The following is a 24,729-nucleotide window of genomic DNA, read 5'->3' on the forward strand; positions in this document are numbered from 1 at the left end:
TTTTTTTAAAAACATTGATAAGTTTTTAATATTGTGGTGTACAAAATGGTTAGTAAAGTATATTTACATTTCCCTTTTGTTGTTACTTCTTGTTTCATACAGCAATTGTAGCGACTTAATCACCGAGCTTTGCAGCTCTCTGCCGCGGGTAGACTGTTTGTCGTCGAGTGAATATTGCGCATGCGCGATTTTCCTTGAGGAAACATTCTAACTACGCATGCTTATGCAGTAGGTTCTCGGTCAGAAAGCGTAACGGTCGTACACACAAACAAGCAGAATAATAGTATAGATTATTTTCGTACGTAAATTATCTGTTTTTTTCTCTCTCTCATATTCCTTTGCTGTTTGTTATTTTGCTCATCACAAACCCCAGATGTCTGTCTAAGTTTTTTAAAACAAAATAAAAAAGAAGTTTTTCATGTGCTGATATAAAATCGAAAATTTTATTTGTTTCCCAAATCGCAAGCGAGACTGGGATTTTTACGTGCTGAAAAGTTCTTTCTTCACACCGAACGAGTTAGGTCAAATAAAATTGTGTATTGATTTTTACCACAAAATCAAAACGTGCTTTTATTTTCTTTTTTTTTGCCCCCAATGGCACAGCGGTATGTCTGCGGACTTACAACGCTAGAAACCGGGTTTCAATACCCGTGGTGGGCAGAGCACAAATAGCCCATTGTGTAGCTTTGTGCATAACTACAAACAAATACATTTTTTTAGTTAATTTTGTGTAATTTTCAGTTTGAATACAAGAAAAACAGTATAGTATTCTACGTCAGAACCAAGGAACCGTATAAGTATACAGATAAAGTTGATTTCTTGATCGCTTACCCTTAATTCTGCCTTTTACAGATGAAGGAAGAAATTTCAATATATATATATATATATATATATAGTGCTAACTATTAGAAAACATATAATCTGTATGCTGTCAGAGCCAAGGTTTTTGCATGTTGCAGATACGCCAACATGAAGAATTCGAGGATGCTCAGACATGCTGGATGTACATACAAATTATATTGATTTATGACATTGCCATTTACAAGGACAGAATATGCAACAATGGCCTACATAAATAATTCTACCACTATATATAGGCACGATAGGTGGCTACTAGGAGAAACTGGACCTATTCATAGAAATGGACGACTAAGATAAATTCCCGAGCACAATCCAACTACTAAACTGGTTAACCACTATATTGAGTGTACTATACTGTTCTGCAATCCAAGTACTAAACTGGTTAACCACTATAATGAGTGTACGCTACTGTTCTGCAATCCAACTACTAAACTGGTCAACCACTATACTGGGTGTACTCAAATGTTCTGAGATTCTATTTTTTTAAGTCATTGTCGTAGCTTTGTGTGTTATGAAGTGAAAACGGTAGATTTAATCACAAACGTCATCATTTACTTGAAAGATTTTTTTAAATAGTGCTCAATTCTTAAACATGCCTATTTTTGTCTTTTGAATAACTTTAATTAAATTTCAGCATTGATCTGCGCTCAGATTTTGATAACTCATTCTATGTATGTATGTGCGCGTGTTTGAGTGCATTGTAACATTGAAACAAAAGTTTTATCAATTGTTTTTATTAATCGTCGAAGATGTTTAATGATATATCACACTTATAATCTCAAAGTCTGCACATTTTTTTAAAGCGGAAAACTGACTATCATAATATCAATGGGCCTGGCAGGGCCAGGTGGATAGGACGATCAACTAGCAATCGAATCCCCGTCCCAACAAACATGCTGGCCCTTTCAGCCGTGGGGGGCATTATAATTTGACGGTCAATCCCACTATTCGTTGGTAAAAGAGTAGCCCAAGAGTTGGCGGTGGGTGGTGATGACTAGCTGCCTTCCCTCTAGTCTTACACTAGCTAGCGCAGATAGCCCTCGTGTAGCTTTGCGCGAAATTCATAACAAACATAATATCAATGCGCCAATTTTTTCGTTTTTTTTTCCTTTTCTATTTGTTTACGTTTCGTGTAAAGATATACGCGTCGAAAGGTTTGCAAGTACCGGGCCAGTTTCTACAGAGACTGTCTGTAGTTTTGTTAGTAAACTATGTATGTTTTCTACCGGAAATGTTGTTTTCATCAGTTTCATTAATACTTACAGTTTCAAAAGAAAATAACTCTTTAGGAATGACTGTTTCGACTTTTTGTTGTTGTTTGTTTTTATTTTTACCTTCGCGCAAAGCTAATCGTCCCTAATTTAGCAGTGAAAGACTAGAGGGAAGGCAGCTAGTCATCACCTCCAACCGCTAGCTCTTGGGCTACCGAATAGTGGAATTGACAATCATATTATAACACCCCCACGGCTGAAAGGGCGAGCATATTTGGCGGGACGAGGATTCGAAACTGAATTGAACATATTTGATCTTAACACAATGCATGTGAAAAATAACATTGCACAGCTACTTCTTTATCGATTGTCTGTCTCCTCACTTTTTATTCCAATGTATTGGTTTTGGATTAAACAATGATTACATTTCAAGCAATAATACAATTATATTTCTCTATGTTACACAGCTTCTAGAGCAGGAAAAGCATGGTTTGAAGAGAAAGTTAGACTCTGTGGAGGGAGAATATGATAGTCGCGTGGCAGAACTTTTGGCAGATATTGCAGAGCTGAAGAACGAACTTGAAGGCCACGAGGTGTCGCTGAAGTTCACTGAGAGAGAAAAAAGAAAACTCATTCATGAGCTTCAGGAACAAAACCACAAACTTTCTACTGCTTTGAGACAGGTGGGTAAGATTTCTTGCGGTTATGTTTGGATCTATAAACTAACCATTATTTTGAAACAGACAGTCGTGTCCTTTGCCTTTTTGACAATATATATGTGTTATAAGTTGCCTCCTGACTCTTCTAACGAAAAGTGAGACATTTGACCTCATATATACTTATTACAACAAGTTTCCCTGTTTTAAACAATGGGTATAACATTTGTCCTTTAGAGTCTTTTATTTTACACGTTGATTTTTGCGGTGAGAGGTTCGAGCTAGTGATGCCTGCTATTTTAGTTGATATTCAAGTATGACTTACACCTAAGGAGATTATATGAACCTAAAATGATAAAATTAATCGTGGTGAATTTATATTGGTTAACATGTACAATATAATATAGTCTTTTCATTCTATTTTTCTTTTTAAAAATCCTCACTAGCCAAAAAAAAATAGATTTAGTTTTCACGATGTTTATAAGATCAAAATTGTGATAACGTTGTGGCTTCCTATTATATTCACTCTGAATTTTTGTGGCCTTTCACATCGCCTTATTTCGACTGCAGTCTTTTTTTTTCTAATGTATGAATTCAAAATACCTAATCTTATCTAAGGAATATATATTACTGTTCACAAACGTGAATATATGATATTATTTTTTGTGCAGTGGTTCTTATTTCTCCTTTTATGACGTTAATATCATAGTACAGAATTATGTACATCTGCCCCCTAGTGGCACAGTAGTATGTCTGAGGACTTACAACGCTAGAAACCGGATTTCGATACCCGTGGTGGGCAGAACACAGATAGCCCATTGTTTAGCTTTGTGCTTAAATTACAAACAAACAATATGTACATCTATTTCATATAAATTGATAAAATATCAACTGTTAGTGTAATCGAACTCCTATTATTATAAACTGTAGCTAAGTTTGACGCGATGCTTTGCGAAAATACGTTATCAGTTGACTAAGAATTTTTTGTGTAAAATATACTAGGGGTGGGGATCAGGGGTTCGAAGGAACTCCCTCCGCTTGAGATAACAGTTCACCTTCTCACATTTATATATATACATCCTATTTTACTAGCTATAACCCTCGTGAATCATTGTCTTTCATGAGGCAAAAACTTATGTTGGCTCACACTGCAACAATTTTTCATACGCGTTTCTCATAGTTACACCTACCTATACAGTTTATTCGGTACATGGTTTGCATTAAATAAAACTTACATTTGTGAATGATATTCTATGACTAATAAACTACACTTTACGTTTTCATTATTTTATATTGTTGTAATTATAAATAAAAACAGTTTGCAATAAAACTTACATATGTGAAGGATATTCTATGACTAATAAACTACACTTTACGTTTTCATTATTTATATTGTTGTAATTATAAATAAAAAACAGTTTGCAATAAACTTACATATGTGAAGGATATTCTATGACTAATAAACTACACTTTACGTTTTCATTATTTTATATTGTTGTAATTATAAATAAAGAACAATTTGCAATGAAACTTACATATGTGAAGGATATTCTATGACTAATAAACTACACTTTACGTTTTCATTATTTTATATTGTTGTAATTATAAATAAAGAACAGTTTGCAATAAAACTTACATATCTGAAGGATATTCTATGACTAATATACTACTCTTTACGTTTTCATTATTTTGTATTATTTCAATTATCAATAACAAAGAAATTGTAAGCGAAGGTAACTTACATCAGTGTCTACAAATTTGTTACCATAATGTGAATGTTGTGATTTGCTGATTTTATTGCAAAGTAGTGCGTTCCATAGTAAATACCAATGATATGTAAAATGACGGCGAGAAAAATAATATTCACAGAAAAGTTTTGTTATAAAGTACTGATTTTTTTAACGAACTCCCCATAGCTAAAGCAGCCAAATCCATGTATACAGTCGTTTCTATGAAGTGTATACGAGAGGGCCCTAAAAACGCACGAATTGTGGACCATTAATGGATCTAATGAAATTTTTTAAAAAAACCAAAACAAAACAAAAGTCGATACCGATATTAATATTCTCTACGTAACATTGAAAACGTATTTCATCGAATTTATCTGCACTTGCTGTTATGAATTACAGTAAGTGTTTAATACCGTTGTTGGCTATAATTTGTTTCATTTGTTTGTATTTCTATTTGATCAGAGGGAAGTTTGACGAAGAGTAATTGGCGTAACTATATGACTAGAACTTTCTTGAAAGTTTAAGAAACTATTTGAGCATCATCAAACACGAGTTAAGCTAGAGTATATGATTATTGAGCCTGTTAGTAAGTTGAGTCTGAATTAATGAGATATTATTTGACTGAGTTTGTTAGTTAGTGTTTAATTAGTTCTGTTTATTGATATACCTGAGCATAGGTAAATAAGTGAAATTGTTTCATTAGCGTCTACGATGAACTTAAATCCATAAAGGAACATTAGCTAAGTTAACTTTTAGAACTTGTAGTGTAAAGAATTTATTTCTAAGAAGAAAATAACTTATTTGTATCGATAAGCTATATTTAAAACAAAATTAAATTTCGAGAGAAAGAATAAAAGAGATTAGAGTGGATTGCAGTGTTGTTTATTTTACTGATTGCAAGACAAAGAATGAAAGTAAAAGGCACCAGTAGTAACACAGGGGTTTTTTTCGGATAGAGCAGAATATACTCCGATCAGGTGGTAATGTGTTAAACGAGATCACTGACCGAAGAACGTTTTACTTAAATACGAGTAAGCGGCTACTGGCTATTAAAGAAGAAATTATAACAGGCAGCGAACCTGAACTGAGCATCAAAGAGAAAACAAATTACAGCTTGCTGTAGACTCCAAAAGAAACGAAGCAAGACGATACTCGGTGAAGCATTGTTGATTGCTTCAAATTTTTATCCAAACTGCACCATTTACAGGTGAATTAGGAAGACCTTTTAAGCATTTTATTAATCTTAACAGACTGATGAGATAAGTTTGTGAAATTTCTAAATAATTAACTCACAAAAAGAAAATTGGACAATCGAAAACATAAAATCCTACTATAATATTTAATGCACAATAACATAAAAGTATATTTAAGCTGTTATTTCATATCATGCTTCATGAACATGAAGTAAAATTATAATATATTAGGGTATAATTCTGGGTTGATGTTGAAGTTGTTGGCGATAACGGTAACACAAGAAATAATTGGAAGGTAACATTAATGCAGCAATCATTCTTAGACTGAGTTCAAAGCAGGATTTTTTAGCAATGAAAATTTAAGTACTGAGGTTTAGATACGCACACTAATATTAGTTTGGTTACTACATGCACAAACAAGATGGCATATGAATGTTCACAGAGACACATGCACCTTTCGTTAGTCACAATTCTGTCTGTACAGCTTTAGGCACGGTTACTATCCTTGATCACTACTTGCCCTCCTGTCAAAACAGGATACATGTAAAGCTTGAATAAACAGATAACTAGAATTTTCCTGTGGTGTTCCAGCTGGAGTTTCTTTTTTGAGTAATGAACTAGTGATGCAGATTTCTTACGTCAGTTCCAAGATAAAACTTTCAGTGTTTTATTTATTTATTTTTCTGGTCCTAAATCATTATTCAACATGTTGATTGCGGCCAGTCAATTTCCAGCTTTATCAATCTCACCAAGAATTTCGATAGAACAATGAAAAAACTTTTAACGATAATAAAATCTGATGTGCTTAACATCTTGCTTTGTCTTTAGCCCTTCAATGGCACAGCGGTATGTCTGCGGACTTACAATGCTAGAACCCGGGTTTCGATACCCGTGGTTGGCAGAGCACAGATAGCCCATTGTGTAGCTTTGTGCTTAATTACAAACAAATGCTTTGTCTTACCCGAATATAGCTGTAAAGAATAGCACCACTGCTAAAATTGGGGGAGTCCAAACACATCTACTTGAAATGATAATAGTAAAGCCTAAGGTCACCTTAAGATGGCTCAGAATTTTAATAGAAAAACTCAGATAATGGTTCTGACTAAAACCCTGTGTCTTCGTGTTAATCTAATATATTGCAACAATGGCAATAAGTTGTGAAAGGTTTATACAAAATATTTGATCGTATCTCAACACATGTAACTCAAGACTGGACAAAGTATAAATTCACAAAAATCATACGTATCGTTACAAAAACTAATTCAGACAGCTTTAAAAAAACGGATTTTAAACCTCGTTAGGTCCATTGTCAAAATTGGAAACGGCCGCACTTTAACTTAAACCTTATAATTTACATCTGACTACGCTACGGTAAATAACATTAAGATGAAGATTATCAAAATAGCTATCATCTGTAATTGGCCTACATTTATGTTCGTTTGAAAATCAAAAATAATTAAAAACAAAATGTGATTGATATATTCAGCAGATTTCTAATGTTTACTATGTCTAAAAGATTTTTTTGTCTCTATAAGTGAAGACTGTCTGTGCTTAAGAAAACAAGCGGCAAGGCCAGAGACCATAGATATAAATAATACTAGACTGGCCAGTTACTACTCTTTATCATTGAGGGGCATGTTCGCATGCATTCGTCATTGCTATGTGTTGAAGTTCGAACTGGCAGACAATATAAAATGGCTGAGAACGAATGGAACACAGAACTATGCCATTAACTGCTACACATACCGTAACCAAGAGTCGAAGACAGAGGGTGTTACATTCTACAAGCAATTAAAACCTTTTTTTTTCAATAATATATTAAGTTACAGTGGGTAACATCGCCGTGGACATGGGGGCAACATCGAACTGGAGTGGATGTTTACATCTAGTTTCAAAGTATATATGCGAGTCTTTTTCTTTTTTGGCAGGTATTTCACCTATACAAGTCGGCAGGACAGTTTGTCAGTTTTTGATTTGAAATGTTGACAATATTAGATACTCATATAAGTTGAAATAATCATCCTCGACATTCTGATGTCGCCTGCTGGCCAGTCAGGCTATACAGATACTTCGCCAAAACATACACTGTCTACAGGTACAAGTTCTGTGCACATTCACTTTGATGCTATCAGTGAGGTAGAAGTTTATTAAACATACCACTTAGAGAGAAAATTTGGGTCAATTTGTCTGGTAGTCTGATCAGTGACGTTATGACTTATCCGAGAAACAATTCAAACATAGGCCTAATACTGTCAATAGACTCATTCTCAGAATTACATGAGAGATTACATTTTTGCAGGTGGTCCCTTCCAGTCCAAAATCCTTGAGCTGTCAATGTTATTATAATAAATAATCAGTATGCAGTACAAGTGGCCAAAAACACGTTAATGTAACTGTGAAATTTTTGGAAGAGTGCTTATAACAGAGTGAGCGTAGTTTTATTACAGTATATATGCACATGCCTTTCTAGTTTAATTGTAATGTGTGTGTGAACTATCAGTTAAGTGTATTGGATGTCTAAATGTTTTGCACATTACCGATTATCAATTTTCATGTTCACATAAAAACAAAGTACTACAGAATTGATTCTCATATGAACTAGCAGAATTTGACTAGCATATAATTATGAATTGTACATTTAATGGTGAAAATTGGTAATTATGCCGTAGATAAATATATTCCTGTAGTGTTCTTGAAATTAATCCACTATAATGTACTCTACTCAGTTGGAAAAGTTAGGCCTATGTCTTTGGTATTTCTATACTTAAGATTTGTATGATTTGTGAAATTACTATGTGGCATACATTACCCAAATGGCCGTTTTTTGAAAAAATATATTTTAGGTATTGAGAGAAAATTGGAGTTATATTTTAATCCTTTGATTTGCTATTATAAATGCTGGTAGACTAAAATTATTGCACAATTGTAAATTTATACAAGTTGTAAAAAGGACCATTATGAACTGTATTGAAGTGTCCATGATAGGAAAATGTACTGGTCGTGAAAATTTAGGTATGTACATGGTAGAGTAAGACGCGCAGGTACTTACAGCAAATATTGGACATATATTATGACATGAAGATTAGACAACGTCTCATTTGTTTTTAATTATTTAAGCATATACCCATAAAGTTGACATATTTAAAACTTACAACTTTATTTGCACATGAAAGTTTATATAATTTGCAATTTCATAACTTGTCATATTTTTCTGAAGTCAACATCAGTTAAATATATCAGATCAAATATAAACACTATTTTCATGCTTTATCTGCACCAGTCGTGTACTACACCGGTAATATATGATTTCTATGTAAAATAAAATGTTTTGCATAATTAAGTAACCTGACTTTGTTATGTCGACATTCAAAGGTGAATTCCACTATGGGGAATGATATTTGGTTTTAATGACAGGGTGATCTTGAAAGCCACTGTTCTAATGGAGAGAATGTTAACACTTCATCCAAAAGATTTTGTTCTGATTACAGAATAATAATTTCAGTGAAATATCTTAAACTGAATTTCACCAAGATGATCAATGTAGAGTATCATGAGAAGTTATTATTATTATTATTTTGCATTACAATAATATAATGGTTATGTACACGAGTTAAGCTGCAATAAAAATTGGAGAGCTACAACAAACGTTTTTGCCTACACTTCAAGTTTTTAATTATCAGACCTTGCAGAGACCATTAGAAGGGAAGGGACTCAGATCCAAAAAGATCTAGTAATAGGTGAAGGGGGGGGGGAGAACATAACCATTCGGTCATAACTCGGTAAAAAAGAGGAAAGGGAACCTTTAAAAGAGTAACATTGCTAAATTTGTTGTATTTAGATCTAGTGCAGTATATCTAATGCATCATTGATGAAATAGTTTAATGATTTTTGTTACTTCTTTTGGACTTCATGTTGTATATGTATATATACTTCAAGCACTTGTATCAAATACACAAATATATCCGAATGATTTTTTTTTATATTTATATCATAAATGTTTTTAATTATTTCCATCCACTTTAGTTAAGAACATTGAATGTTTAGAAGTGCAGATACATAAATAATATTCTCCTCTCCCCCACCCAAGAAAAGGACATGATGCGTCACCTCTTGTTCATCTCAATATTTGATATGTATATTTTTTGTGACATATAATAAACACCGAAGACAAAGAACAGATTTTAATCTTAAGATTTCCCTCTGGGCTAAAATCCAATGCATTCTCCATATGACAGATCAAATATATGTGTGTTTTGTGAACGATTTTTGCAATAATTTGTAAGTTAAAATCAGGTTTAGATTATCTTGGAGTGACAATTTATTAAAATCAAATAACAAAATTACCCAAACGTCTAATTTATATGGAAAACGGCCATAAATTGCCTTGCCATTGTCAGTTTGACTGGCGGGCTTTGAAAGTTCAACACATAGCAATGGCGGCCGATTGCGTGACTTCCAATCTAGTGTTATTTATATCTATACCAGAGACACAAGTTGCTTAGGCTTAACTATCCATAATTTTAAACTGCGAATCATATGGAAAGCAACCAGTCGGCAGCCCCCGTCGCCTGAAACGGCTATCCTTAACTGATTAAAAGGATTGACTGTCATGATCATAACGGACTCACAATTGAAAGTGCGAATCATGTTTGATATTACTACATCAAAAACCTAAGACCCTCGAATCTCTAATCCGACACGTTAGCCCCCAGTAGCACAGCGGTATGTCTGCGGACTTACAACGCTAGAAACTGGGTTTCGATACCCGTGTTGGGCAGAGTGCAGATAGCCCATTGTGTAGCTTTGTGCTTAACTTCAAACAAACAAATCGACACGCTAATCAGTAGACTACACTCAGTCCTTGAAAAAAAAAAGAGTGAAACCAGAAATTCAGATTTTTCGTACAAGGGGTGCAAAAACTTCAAAAATAATGTGAATATAAGGCTTACTTTCTACAACCACAAATAAGTGAGGCCTTCATATATTAAAAACGGATTCGAATATTTGTATTTATAGGCAAGAAAGCTTCAAGACAAAGAGTTTAGTACTGTCTACTAGGGGTACCGCAAGTTGAACAAACATAAGGTTAATGCGTACATATATATATATAACTATAGTGTAGTTTGAGACAAACAAACAATTGGTAACTGAAAAACAATAGCATATTGTGAGTCTATATTAACTCAATATAAAACGTGAATCACAAGTATCACAGGAAATGAAATATTTAGCACATAAATAAAAGCTTTTATATTCGTATAAATAGAAAATTTTGTCTGGTTGTATTAATTCAGGTCCGACAGGAGAGGGGGGGGGGGCAAAAGGGGCAACTGCCAAGGAGTCCGGCCCTGGTTATGCCGTAAAGCACGTTTTTACGCTTATACTGTGAGCTTTTAAGAAAGTTATTTAAAATGTAAAAAAGAGAAAGAAATAAGGGGCGCCAGGCGAGTATGTTTGCTCCTGGACCCTTGCTGGCTCTCGACGCTCCTGTGTCGCATTGAGTACCTCTAACTATATTTCTGTTGTGTTTAATATTATTTGGAGTAACACTAGGTGGTATTAACTAACGATAAATGAGATAAATAATTATTATGTTCAATTACTGGCACTATCAAGCTTAAAAACGTATGATGTTTAACTCACCACTCACCAACAATTTTAATGTTGAAGATACTAGCGACATCTAGTGAGGTAACACTTTAACAGGTTAGACAAAACGGGGTTACTGCATAGACACTACTTCGGCAACAAATCCTAAAACAAAAAACAGAAGTAACTTAAAATATATATGTACATATCGAAATTAATTAACGGATACAACTTCCTATAAAACGTATCTATCGTTTGTAAATATTTCTAAATGCTCATGTTGTTTCAGGCCAGCAAGTCTGAGGAACACCTAACTGGACAGCTGAAGTCACTACGGCAGCAGTTCACTGTCCGACGTTCGAACTTTACTGACCACGTGTCGCAGTTGGAAGGACTTAGGGAGGAGGTATCTACTTATTCGGACATTTACTTTATATCTTGAACTGTAACTGTACTTACAGTTTGTTTGATCAGTGTTAAAACATAAAGGAAACCAGCATTTATTTATATGTCTAGGTTTTGAGAAACTGTAATATCTTGTACGTTACTCTTGTTTATTATTTATAATTATTTATCTTTGAACAAGTTGAGTGTAATTAGTAACATTTTTTGGTCTTGCCTTTACAAATGTATATCGGAACAGGAACTGTTTTTATGTCGTTAGTGTTTTTGATAGCTCTCTGTTAAGGATTTCTGTCACCACAGTTGACCGCCTCTCGATGTTTCCGGCCTCCGTGCTGAGAATATTAAACTTCGACAGAAGATCTAATGAAGAGACAAGAACAACCCGAATGATATTAAATGGCGCAAATTAAACTCTGTTTTAATAAAATAAGAAATGCGCTAAATCATGATCAATTTCACGAACCTTTGAAATTGAACAATAGAAATTAGTTCGTAAGTGTGTCTATGGGGAAACTGGTAACAAAATAAAATCAAAATAATTTCAGCATTACTTTAGCTAAAATGCATCAGCCAAGATAATTTACTTATTTCATAATTATCAATATTTCATTTTTTGTTTTCAATTTCGAACATTAGAATGAGTGAAAAAGTTACTGTTATTGAATATATCTGACATTTAATTCTAATGGCTGTACATGGATTTAGCTCTTCAGTTACATTTGTGTATAAGAAGCTGTATGTATATGTATGTACCAGGTATAAAATTTTTAGTGGACCCAGACTTACGGTTGACGGGTAGGAGAAGTTCAAACCCTTTGAGACAAGTTACAGGGAGCTAAATAAAAAGCACTACGTATGACGTATATGGGCACGAGAACTATTATGCAGACTCTTATTGGGTGGGACTGGGAGCTAAGTCTGTTGTTGTTTATTTAGCGCAAAGATGCACAATAGGCTATCTGCGTTCTGTCCACTGCAAGAACTGAACCCAGGATTTTAACACTGTAAGTCCGGAAACTTCCCGCTGACCCACCGGGGGACGCTGAGTGGACAGGAATATTCTTTACGCTATGGTACTGCAAAGGTTACCAACTATCACACAGAGTGCCGAGCAACTAACGTTCAGTCTTTCCAAGTTGACCATACACAATGTTATTATTAACATTAAGAAAACTAACATCCTATAACATTACTTATGATGTTACGAATTTGTAATTACTGGTTTAATTATGCCTTTTGTATGCCCCACTTTGGATCAGCGAAACGTTTTACTGACTTACACCGTTAAAATCTGCACTTAGCTTATCTTGTGACTTTGTGCAAACAAACAAACAAAAACAATTAAAAAGATAAAATAAAAGGAAAACCAGTTATATATTTGTTCTATTGTTATAATCAAGTAGGTTTAACTTACTATTCTCTGAAAGTGTGATAACAAAATAAAAATGTTAATTATGAATCAATATATAACTGATCAATGGCTTTAAAGCTTGCGCTTAAGATGAGGAAAAATGTACCTTTATTTGTTGTAATTTTACATGATACATTTATTAGATTCACATTTATTACTAGTTTTCTATCTATGATAAATTGTCCGGTTCCGATGTAAAATCTTATTAAACGTAGCCTTTTTTCCCCTTTAGAAACATAAAGTTCAATTTTGAATTTTTACTTTTAAATAAACTGTATTTTTGCGAATAAGTATGTTTTCTCTGAAGTTCGTTAATTAGGCTACTTCAAATTATGGCTAGAATAATCTATCTAAAATAGGGAAATTTTGATTCTCATGCGTCTAAGGTATGCGAAATTACTTACTTAGATATGTAACTCTTAAAATCAACTTAGATGGTTACTGAAAATTCTAGAAACAAGACATGCATAAATCTCTGCATCTTCTTGATATATTTGATCTATTCCCCACCATGCACAATAAGAACATACATTAAATGATTAATAATGCTCTTGTAAAAAAAAAAAGTGTAAATAACTGAAATCCCTGGTATTTTATAATATTATCACTTATTTATGCTACTGTATCATCCGAATTTGAATTAATAAAACAAATATGTTCGAATGGCATACTGGAATTTTAAATGATATATCAAAATGTAAAATTAGAAAATTCTATTTTTTTAATTTTGTCGCTAACAGCAACAGTTTTTTGTTTTGTTTTATTGTAACGCAAAGCTACACAATGGGCTGTCTGCGAACTGAACCCAAAATTTTAGCGTTGTAAGTCTGTAAACGTACCGCTGACTACCGGGGGGACAACGGAAATACGCTGTTGAAGATTCGCAAACTATGATAACTGTTCACGTGTTTTTCTTTTTTTTTTAAACTTTAAACTAAAGTGCATTCTATTTTGTTAATAAATATTTATTTCACTGATACTTATTTTATTTGTAGTTGTACACAGAGTGTAATTATGTATGTCACAAATTTAAATGTAATGTGGAATGTATGTCAGCCGAGTAAGTCTCTGCAAGTTATACAAACTCGAAGTAAGCTGCCTTCCTTTTAATCTTTTTTTATTATTATTCCAGCCTTCCATCTGTGTAACTTTACAGATGCTCCTTAAACAAATATTCCTTAAAGATAACTGTTATACATCGTCTAAACAGACTACTAGTTTAGTTTTCACGAGGGCTCTATTATTCCTTCAAAAAGGTATTCGGGGCGCTACGGTTTTTTCTGTTTGTTTTTGAATTTCGCGCAAAGCTACACGAAGGCTATCTGCGCTAGCCGTCCCTAATTTAGCAGTGAAAGACTAGAGGGAAGGCAACGAATAGTGGGATTGACCGTAACATTATAATGCCCCTACGGCTGAAAGGGTGAGTATGTTTGATGGGACGGGGATTCGACCCCGTGACCTCGGATTGCGAGTCGAGCACCCTAACCACCTGGCCATGCCGGGCCGCGGTCTTTTTTTCTCATTAATTAAAAGGTAACGTAATTGTATGCTATTAAATGGAGTGGAGCTGCTTGCCCCACACCTAGTGTCTGTTGTATTTAAAGTTACATTAAACTTCTTCATTGTAGTGTCGACGTAATTAAAAGGTAACGTAATTGTATGCTATTAAATGGAGTGGAGCTGCTTGCCTCACACCTAGTGTCTGTTGTATTTAAAGTTACATTAAACTTCTTCATTGTAGTGTCGACGTAAACACAAAAGACACCAGGCGTTATTTGTAAGCTAACTGATTGGTAGACATGCGCAATGAAATAGGGGTGCCACCTTACCTACATTCAGTAACTGACAAAGATATTCAATGACTCGTAGTTCAAGCAATTTCAGTTTTCATAAAACAAGCTAGATATGTGATATGAAATAGTACAAAACAAGAAAAAAAAGGGGCAACGTTATACTCCATCAATTAAAATCACTAAATATTTATTAACACAGATCTAACATATTTCAATAAATGGTTTGCTATCATCATCATTTGTGTAATTATTGCACTCGCTAAAACAAAGAGAGAAAGAGAGAACACAATATAATAATGGTATCATATCTTCTGCTGCGGCTGGCTTTATATCCATCCTCGGAGGAAGCAAAAAAAGGCTGTATGTGATAACTTCCCTACTCAATTAAAACATTATATCTATTGATTCACAATTATCAATGGTTCATAGTATTGAAAACAAGTATAAAAACTTACAGCTTACTGATAGAAATGAAAATCCGGACATTTAAGAGTCACGAAAAGGATCTATTGGGACACCGGGGCAACATTCCAAAACAGGGACTGTCCTGGCCAAACCTGGATGTATGTATAGTCACCTACTATTCATAAACTACTCTCGTATTTCAATATCTTGATGCAGTATATCATTTCTAATACTAATGTGTGAACAATTTATTGCAATTACCTCTAAACACGGGGCACGAACATTAATGATCTTGGTTTCAGAACACATTTAGAAAAAGTGATGCTTATTAAAGTTAGGATGGACATAACTTTATTACCATCTGTGTCTTGACGTTGACATGTATGTCTCATAACAGCTAAAATTTAAACAACTTTAATATGATTTGCGAAGAAGAATCAAATATTAAAAACTTTTTATTAAAATGAACAAAATTTGTCAAAGCAGTTGCTCTGTTCTTCTAGCATCATTATCAGACACAAGTTCTTTCAAGAGTATTTTAGGTTATTCCGCAATCTTTATGTTGCTTTTATTTCATGGCTTAAGCACGTTATTTATGATTTTTGTCATGACGTAGAATTGGCTATGGAAAGCAATGTGTATCATAAAATTCAGGATAACTAATACATTTTTATCCATAAAACGATGCATTATTAAAATCGCGTAGAAAAAAAAATGCGATCGCTACATCATCTTTTCCTGAGGGCCTGGTTGGACAAAATAATTTGAATTGTTTGTTCATTTTAGTATCTTTGTTAGTTGCATATAGCCATTCTAGTTTCTGAGTGCATGTTGATTAATGGATTCATATAATATAAATTCATAATTAAAATCCTCACAAAAACTAGCGGGCTCAGGTTTAGTTGACAATAATATTAAAAGTAATGTTTTGCTAACACATTTACTCACTCAAATCTTTGAATAATCAAACTCTCATTGCTCATTGAATTAAAGTATTCTTGGAAGATAGTCTGCCTGGACACAACTCGTCTCTGATACGTAGCCAAAAGGTTATCAAGTTCTGTATAAAATTACCTGTGTTGACTCTATTTTGTACACTTGTAGATTGTTCTTCTTTGGAAGTCTAACTACAAGTATGCTCAGTTTTATTCTCTAGAAGATCATAAAATATATATATATATTAAATCATAACATAAAATTGTAATAACTATAAAAATATGTAATAAAAAATTTTAATTCTAAAATATTTCTATAATGTATTTGCGTATATAACATTTCTATACAACAACTCTATATACCACTTGTATACTTCGTATATAAAAGAAGTTGAATTATTCACTAGATCAATATCTTATTGAAGAGGAAATATGATCTGGAACAGAGAATTGAGAGTCTTGGAGAGGAACGTGAGAATCTCAGCTTGACTTTAGAAGAATCTGGAGATCGAATCATAATGTTAGAACGTAATAACAAAGAACAAGAGCAACAGGTAAATTTGCCATCTTATTTATATTTGGTTAAATTTAGGTCAATATTTTCGTTTTGTTTTTCATGTGCCTGCTTTTAGGTAGTGTTATTTTATCTGTCATAAATCGATATTTTATTGCAGCTATAAACATTTACTGGTGAAATCTGAGTAGCAATATATATTTTTGTCTTGTTGTAAAGTGTCAGAAAGAGAAAGACACTGTATATTGTACAAACTTTTAGATCCGAAACCAGCAAAGAGACATTGAAGAGCTTAGACATGTCAATGCCCATCTCCAAGCAAAAATAGACAACATTCTCAGGAGATGTAGCTCCCCCAGTTTTGGGCAAACGTCCATTTACAATGAAATTGAAATGTCATCAACCTCATCCACAGAAGATGAATTAAATGGAAGTCAGGTATAAGCATTGTTTATTTGCCATCTTAACTAACAATTTTATCAAAAATGAAAGGTTCTGTTTAAACTGAATTTTATCTTGAATTATTGAGCATTATGGTCATATTTGTTTATTAGAATTTATGTAAATATGCTCTAAGTATTTGTGATTAAAAATTTATGTAAGCCATGGTCATTCATTATATCAGTATCATGAAGAAATTGTAGTTGAAAGGTTGTGTATTCAAGGCTCTCCGCGCTATGTTGTGCTCTTGGGCAAGACACTTTACCCTAACTCCTTCAGTCTACCTAACTGTATAATGGGTACCACTTAGTAGCTGAGAGTTAATTTGCAATGGATTGTCATCCTATCCTATCCAAAGAGGATTGTTCCACCATTCTTATCAGCTTTTGCCACAGGAAACAGGAGTTAAAGCCACAGGCAAAAACATACTCAAATCATTAAACAATTAAGAGTTTATTCAATGACACCCATTCTCCAGTACCTAACACTTACTTATGTAATGGACATTAAACCCCCAAAGTGCTTTAAACTACAAGGAATCATTTCAAAACTTGTCCCATAATACCTCAAATGAACAATACTTTTCTCAGCCTTGCACCTATGTGCCTTTCAGATGCAAATGTGATTAGCTTACTTGCTTATTGTGAAGGAGACTTAAAGGTAAAAGGTTCTCAAACCTGAGAGCTATAAGATTGCCTACTTAAATATATGAGAGGTGTATGATAGTCCTTTATTCCTGAAAAATTAAACTTGCACATATGTATGATAGTACCTTTTTGAACTATTTGATTTCAAAAAACTAAATGAGTGTAATTGAAGTGAAAAATGGTAATAAAATAGTTGCTTCATTTGCATTTCTTTTAATTTTTCATTGTGATATGTTGTAATTTTATCCTTGATAAATATTAACCAAATCATCTATACACACATATTATAGTGGAGCTGGAGTGTGCTTTTTAAATATCCTTTAAATACTATTTTTAATTTTAAACTTTCGTTCAATAAACAGAATGGCAGAAATAGGTCACAGTCACAGCCAGGATTATCGGTTGGTATCAATGGAGACTTAGAAGATGAAGATATTGAATGTGATGATTCTGAAATGTCACCATTTACTGGACTTCCAATTCCAGATTCAGAGGATAGTTGGAAGGTAAAAAAAATGCTCCTAAGAAACCACTTGCACTACAAAATGATCATTAGTAGCTCACATTTTGTATGTATTAAAATTAAACTGAAGCAATTATTGTATTAGTAAATGTAATATGTAATTACTGACACAGGAAAAGCTAACATGTATTCATAAGATTAAATATGAAGAAGAATATTGGACCAATATGATCTTTTTTGTATTACTGGGTATGTTGAAGATATCAATTCTTGATCTCAGCTTGCCAGCAGTAGAGGTTAAGTCATCATTTTCAATTTTTCTAAAACCACACTTTCCTTTATTTTTATTTCGGGGGGGTGGGGGTGAAATTGATTATTTTGTCTTGTATTTATTTAAATTTAGAGTTGTAAAAATATAATTTATATATGAATTTTTTGTGATATCTATTTAATGATATTGTGTTCTATTTGTATTGTAACTGACCATGTCAACTGCAGTTGTAAATTTCCTAGAAATAACGTTTTGACTTTCCTTTAATTTGAGTATTTGTGCTTTTTTATGGATACTTTCATCTTCTGTCTTTATGATAATGCATTGTATAATAAATTTTATTCACTGTAAAGCAATAAAATTGATAAATGTTTTATTTTCAGTTACGAAAAGAACTAAGTGAGATCTACCACCAGATTAAACAGTTATGTGAGAACCTGAGGAGAAGAAGAGATAGTTTGTCAATGGACAGTGGCATTCAGTCTTCCCCAGATGAAGTAGAAGTACATCACATGCGCGTAGGGATGTTAACTGCAGTGCTTAAAGAATTACGAGCTCTTATGCATGACCTTTTTGCCAATTATAATGAAATAGTACGTGTTAAAATTAACTTGTGTTCTATTTATTTATATCTAGAAATGTCATAATTTGGTTTTGTACAAATACAAACGTTTTAACAGCTTATACGGAGCCTTATGTTGCTAAATATAAGTTTCATGAGAAGCATGAATAAGAAAATGTAATATTATATCAATAGAAAGATTATAGTTACCAATTGATGTTCTTAATTTTAGAAATATATATTATGTACGTTTGTTGAATTTAAATATCTTACTGTGTGACAGTAACTTTTATTGCCAAATGAAGTTGGTAAAATTATTTTATATCTTATGGGTTCCGTACATCTTTTATTTCTTTTTTCGAATTTGATAATGTTAAACAGAATTAGGTAAAACTATTGACATTCACTAAAGGACCAATGGCTTAGCTTGAGTAACAACCAGTCGGAGTTTATCCCCAACTTGAACAAGAGCAACTGCATCATAAGTGTAGGTTTTCAGGTAGACCAGTCCTCTTTATAATTTTCAAAGATCAAGATCATGTGTGGCGTGGATTAATTTAATATATTATTAGAACAGGTTTTAGTAATATTAAATTTATTATGTTGTAAAGGAAACAAAGAGATCGTTAGCAGCTGATGAAACACATAATTTTATTTTCAGCCTTGCTCGTCTTGTCAGACAGTATCACGTGAGAGAGACTTATTGGATAAAATTCAGAAGGAACTTAAAGATAAAACTAATGATGTGAAGAAAAAGGAAGAAAGTGTCTTAGAACTTACAAAAATGGTGAGTTATTTTACCAAATATTAAAATATTATAATCTCAATACTCAAAGTACAAAAATTTTGCCAAAAGAAAATGTCACCTAATTTTTTTCCTTGAGGAAATCAAAAAGATAAAATATAGAAAACAAGAAAAAAGTTTCATTGATTGAGAAACAATAGGCATATTTTTGAATCTTGAAAACAATGTTGTTAAAAACTTGTATTAAGATATGATTTGGTTTAAATTCTGTAACAACATGATATAAATAATCATAATAATATAGGTTAGATTTCCTCTTTAACTTTTCTTAGGCAGCCATTCATGAAAGAGAAATAAATATTCTCAAAGGAGAGCGAGATCAATTGCGAGATGACATAGGAAACAGTAAAATAGCCAAAGACGAAATTGTTAAGAAAGCATGGGAAGTTCGTGATGGAGCTGTGGGACGGTATTCATTTAATTAGTTTAGTTTATTGTTCAAATATTTTATGAAACACACTGAAATTACAGTTAAGACGTTTTTGTATTACAGATATATGTTAATCTTCAAAAAATCAATGACAAAGATTGCCCTGGTTCCAACAGTTTTAGATATTAAATTAATTTGCTATTGTAATTTCATAAGAAATATCAAAAAAATTAATGACTGGAGAAATGTTATTTAAATATTGTGTATTTTGCTTAATACATATATATATATATATATGTGTGTGTGTGTGTGATTTTTGATATGTTATTCTTAAACAGAAAGAATGCTGTTGAGATTCAGCTTGCAAAAACGAGGATTGATATGATGCACATTAACAGCCAGCTTATGGAAGCTATTCAACAAAAAGTGGAATTATCACAACAACTAGAACAGTGGCAGGTAATTTACCTACTAATTTATTAGGTGAAATGCTACTTTAATATACACCAAAGTGGTTCCACCTAGTGACTGTTGATCCTATTCTTTGGTTTAGTTTAAAAGTGGAATTATCACAGCAACTAGAACAGTGGCAGATAATTTATCTACTAATTTATTTGGTTAAATGCTACTTTAATATACACCAAAGTGGTTCCACCTAGTGACTGTTGATCCTATTCTTTCGTTTAGTTTAAATGAGAGCACTTTAATATTACAAGGATGTCACCAGGGGTGGGGGGCTTGGAGCAAGCCCTTTTAGGGCCACAAATGGAATATTAATTCCACGAGCCGCCATATCTACTTGCAGGTTAACAACGTAATTATTATCTTTAGTACAGACATAAACTAATTAAACATACTGAACGGCCAGTTGTCATGTTTCTCAGTTTTACGTAAATGGGTATGTGCCACACCGTTTCACTCTTTACTGGCCAGGCAGGTGCCATATTGAAATCGGGGAAACTAAACGACATTTTACCGTTCGCATCTTCGAGAATCCGGAACCACAGACATGAAATTGGACATCCAACAACTCACTCAGGATTCACCATTCTTTGTAATGGTAATTCCGACCTTGAACTGTTAATCAAAGAAAGTTTATCCATAAAACAAATGTCCCCTGTTTTAGATATAACAATCCTCCTATTCACTTCATTAATTTGTTTGAAAGCAACTTATACTAACAATTTATTTATAATAAACCACTTTATAAATAGGAAGTTTATACAGAATAAAATAAAAAATATAATAAAAAAGTAAAGGTATTTAATCTCATTTCTTCGTCACCATAGATACTGTTTATAAATAGTCAGTAATACTGTTGGTTAATTTTATTGTTCTTCTGGCTTCACGCGATTAGAATATTATTTAATCTTGTATTCTCTGATGTGTCAAATAATCGTTATTTGCTCTTGCCTGATGATGACCTAAGTAGAAGATCGAAACGTTGCATGGCTATTTTTATATATACATGTGTATTTCTCTGTAATAAACATTTCACAAGTTAGAAACAATGAAGTACGATGGGTTTTTTAATGTGTGTGTGATTAGAAATTAAATAATGTTTAATTAATTACTTCTATTATCTAATCACATAAAATGTTCATAGTAATACAAACTCATATTATGTGAACTCCCTAATTCAGTGGTTGTGAATTAAATCATGTGATTTTATCACCACTAAGATGTTAACACTGATTACGCAGGGAAAATGTTCATCACAGACGTAAATGTAAGGTATAATTTAGTACCTCAGTTTTATCAATTTTATCGTCAGTGTGTAATATTTGCCATCTTTCATCATTTACTTACTTCCACTAGACTGTTTATCATTGTTTTCTCTCTTCATATGACATTTAAAATAATATTAATACTAGTTCAACAGCTTAACTTGTCTGGTTCATCTCTGACGTATGTTGTGTAGTAGTGTCTCTCGTTTATACATGAGCTCTTCTCATTATGTGCTTTAGCAAGAATCTTAAACATATTGTGATGTTTAACTATTCACGTAAATTAACATCATCACGTAAATACCAGATTAATTATTTGTCGTTTGTTATTTTATGAGTGTTGCTACCCATAAATTATCATAATAATTGGTCGAACCTATATACCTAGGATTACACCTCGGACATTTAAATTCATGTTTGTTTTCAGTTTCGCGCAAAGCTATTCGAGGACTATCTGTGCTAGACGTATCTAACTTTGAAGTGGTAGACTAGAGGGAAGGCGACTAGTCAACACCATTCACTGCCAATTCATGGGGCTTTTCTTTATCAACGATTGACTGTTTCATTATAAATTGTAAATCCGCGATCTGAACACATCTTTATAACCTGAGTGTATGAATAGTCTGTGTCTGAATGGGCTGTTACATACCCTTTCCAAAAGCGATCAAATAGTATCAAAATGTAGTTCTGATACATTTTGTTCTATCTCGACTTTATGTCGGCTATGGTTGTCATGTGATATACTGAATTGCATATTCAGCATCTTTTTAATATAACGTACTCAATCCTCTGTGAAATCTTTACAAATTGATATTCCTTTGGAAGATACTTTAAAACTAGCAGTTGAAATATTATATCAGAATGCTTTTGTTGTTGTTGTTTGTAGTGCAACGCTGCATTTTAGGTAATATGCACTCTGTTCACCGCGAGGAATCGAACCCTGGATTTTAACGTTGTAAGTCCATAAACTTACCCTCATCCAATGGTGGATATATCAGAATGAAGATATAGTATTTCCAAAGTATGTTTTCCAGAAACTAATAGGATTTGTCACAAAGGAATATCACATTCTCTTTAGTAACCATACATGTTGTTGCGTATCTGCTTGTTTGTTAATTTCCGATATAAATTCTTTCCGAGAAACTTCAGTGATACAAGTCTTTTCTTGATTAACCCAGTTTATTCTTCTTCCATACAAACTTTTAATACACAGTAATTTCACAGTCAGTACGTACCTCCTCCCTCTAAACTTAACAATTTTTATAACAAACGCTATAAATCACAGTGATTCACACACTTTACTTACAGTGCCTACTGTTCGCTTGACTCAATTATCTATCTCTATCTCCATCTGGCTTTCTTTGCAAGGGTCATATATTAAAAAAGAGGGCATCTCGATCAGACTAGAGTTGCTGGGCAAATTCGTGATCCTTCTAGAAACTACAGCGCGCATGCTCCCAGCGTCACGTGACTTCCGCTGTCGTAACATTGCCCCTTCATTAGTATTGTTCGTCCCGAACAATAGCCACTTACATTTAACCAATAGATAATTAACAATAACTTGATTAAATGTACAGAATTTACAAACTTGAAATTAAACCACAACAAAATCTCTTAATTTTATAGGACGTATCTTCTTCCGTACTGGTCTCCATCTCACTGGCTTCTGTTTCACGTGGGGTTCATCTGCTCCATCAGGAAATATCCTATTATCGCTAGCAGTCACATCAGTGGTAGTAACTTCATTAACAGCTTCACTGTTTTCCTTCTCAAAACCAGGTAGAGTTTCTTCTTCAACAGTGGCTTTTTCAGGTGATACGTCTTCAGCAGCATCAATTGTATGGTTGCTCACTTCGTTCCAACTGAAACATCCTGGATCATGATAACGCCAAAGCCTGTTGGCAAGCACCACGTTTGGCTTACCTCGCGATCACATTTTATTCGGAAAGTCACATCTGAGGGACGATCCACTATGCCATATGGGCCTTCCCATGAAGAAGACAACTTAGGAGACTTCCCTTTGGTCTTCCTGGGATTATACCACACCTTGTCTCCTGATACAAAGCTGACTTCAGTAGATCTCTTATCATAACATAGCTTCATGGAATCAGCAGACGTTTTCAAGTTTGAATGGAATTGATGGTGAATATCATACATCCTTTCAGATAACACTTTCACAAACTCTGACACATTTTCAGGCAACTCTTCGAAAGGCGAGAATCCTGTTATCAGGTCCACTGGCAACCGAAGTTCCCGACCAAACATCAGCCTTGCTGGAGTGTATCCAGTGGCTTCATGCTCTGCTGTTCTATAGGCCATCAACAGTGGGGGGAGCAAGACATCCCAGTCATCTTGGCAACTATTACAAAACTTTGCCAATTCTTGTCCCAGTGTCCAGTTGTACTTTTCTACCATCCCATCAGACTGTGGGTGGAGTTGCGTTGTCCTGGTCTTTCATATGCCAAACAACTTGCAGCATTCATGGAACACAGCTGATTCAAAGTTACGACCTTGATCTGAATGCAGTTCATATGGCATACCAAACCTGAAGAAGAAGAAATCACTAATAGCTGAAGCTACAGTTGTAGCTTCCTGATTTGGTATTGCCTATGCCTCAGGCCACTTGGTGAAATAATCCATCACCATACAAATGTACCTATTTCCAGCACGAGTTTGGAGCAAAGGACAAGCAATGTCAATGGTTACTCTTTCCATTGGTGCACCAACTAGATGTAACTTC

At 33.5% G+C, this 24,729-nt stretch overlaps 1 protein-coding gene across 2 annotated transcripts in view; it reads left to right on the plus strand.

The window, feature by feature from the left end:
- Positions 1-24,729, plus strand: part of LOC106464194 (bicaudal D-related protein homolog) — a 63,077-nt gene that overhangs the window by 30,949 nt on the left and 7,399 nt on the right. Inside the window, exons 2-10 of one of the 2 annotated variants that reach the window (XM_013924319.2) lie at positions 2,540-2,755; positions 11,530-11,646; positions 16,597-16,743; positions 16,965-17,141; positions 18,154-18,297; positions 18,909-19,118; positions 19,749-19,874; positions 20,165-20,301; positions 20,601-20,721. In XM_013924319.2, coding sequence (XP_013779773.2) covers positions 2,540-2,755; positions 11,530-11,646; positions 16,597-16,743; positions 16,965-17,141; positions 18,154-18,297; positions 18,909-19,118; positions 19,749-19,874; positions 20,165-20,301; positions 20,601-20,721 — 1,395 coding nt within the window. The remainder of the gene's footprint in view (positions 1-2,539; positions 2,756-11,529; positions 11,647-16,596; positions 16,744-16,964; positions 17,142-18,153; positions 18,298-18,908; positions 19,119-19,748; positions 19,875-20,164; positions 20,302-20,600; positions 20,722-24,729) is intronic. The other variant, XM_022391897.1, reaches the window with a different exon arrangement.

The sequence above is a fragment of the Limulus polyphemus genome, unplaced genomic scaffold (genome assembly GCF_000517525.1).
Source record: "Limulus polyphemus unplaced genomic scaffold, Limulus_polyphemus-2.1.2 Scaffold1584, whole genome shotgun sequence".
NCBI lineage: Eukaryota > Metazoa > Arthropoda > Merostomata > Xiphosura > Limulidae > Limulus > Limulus polyphemus.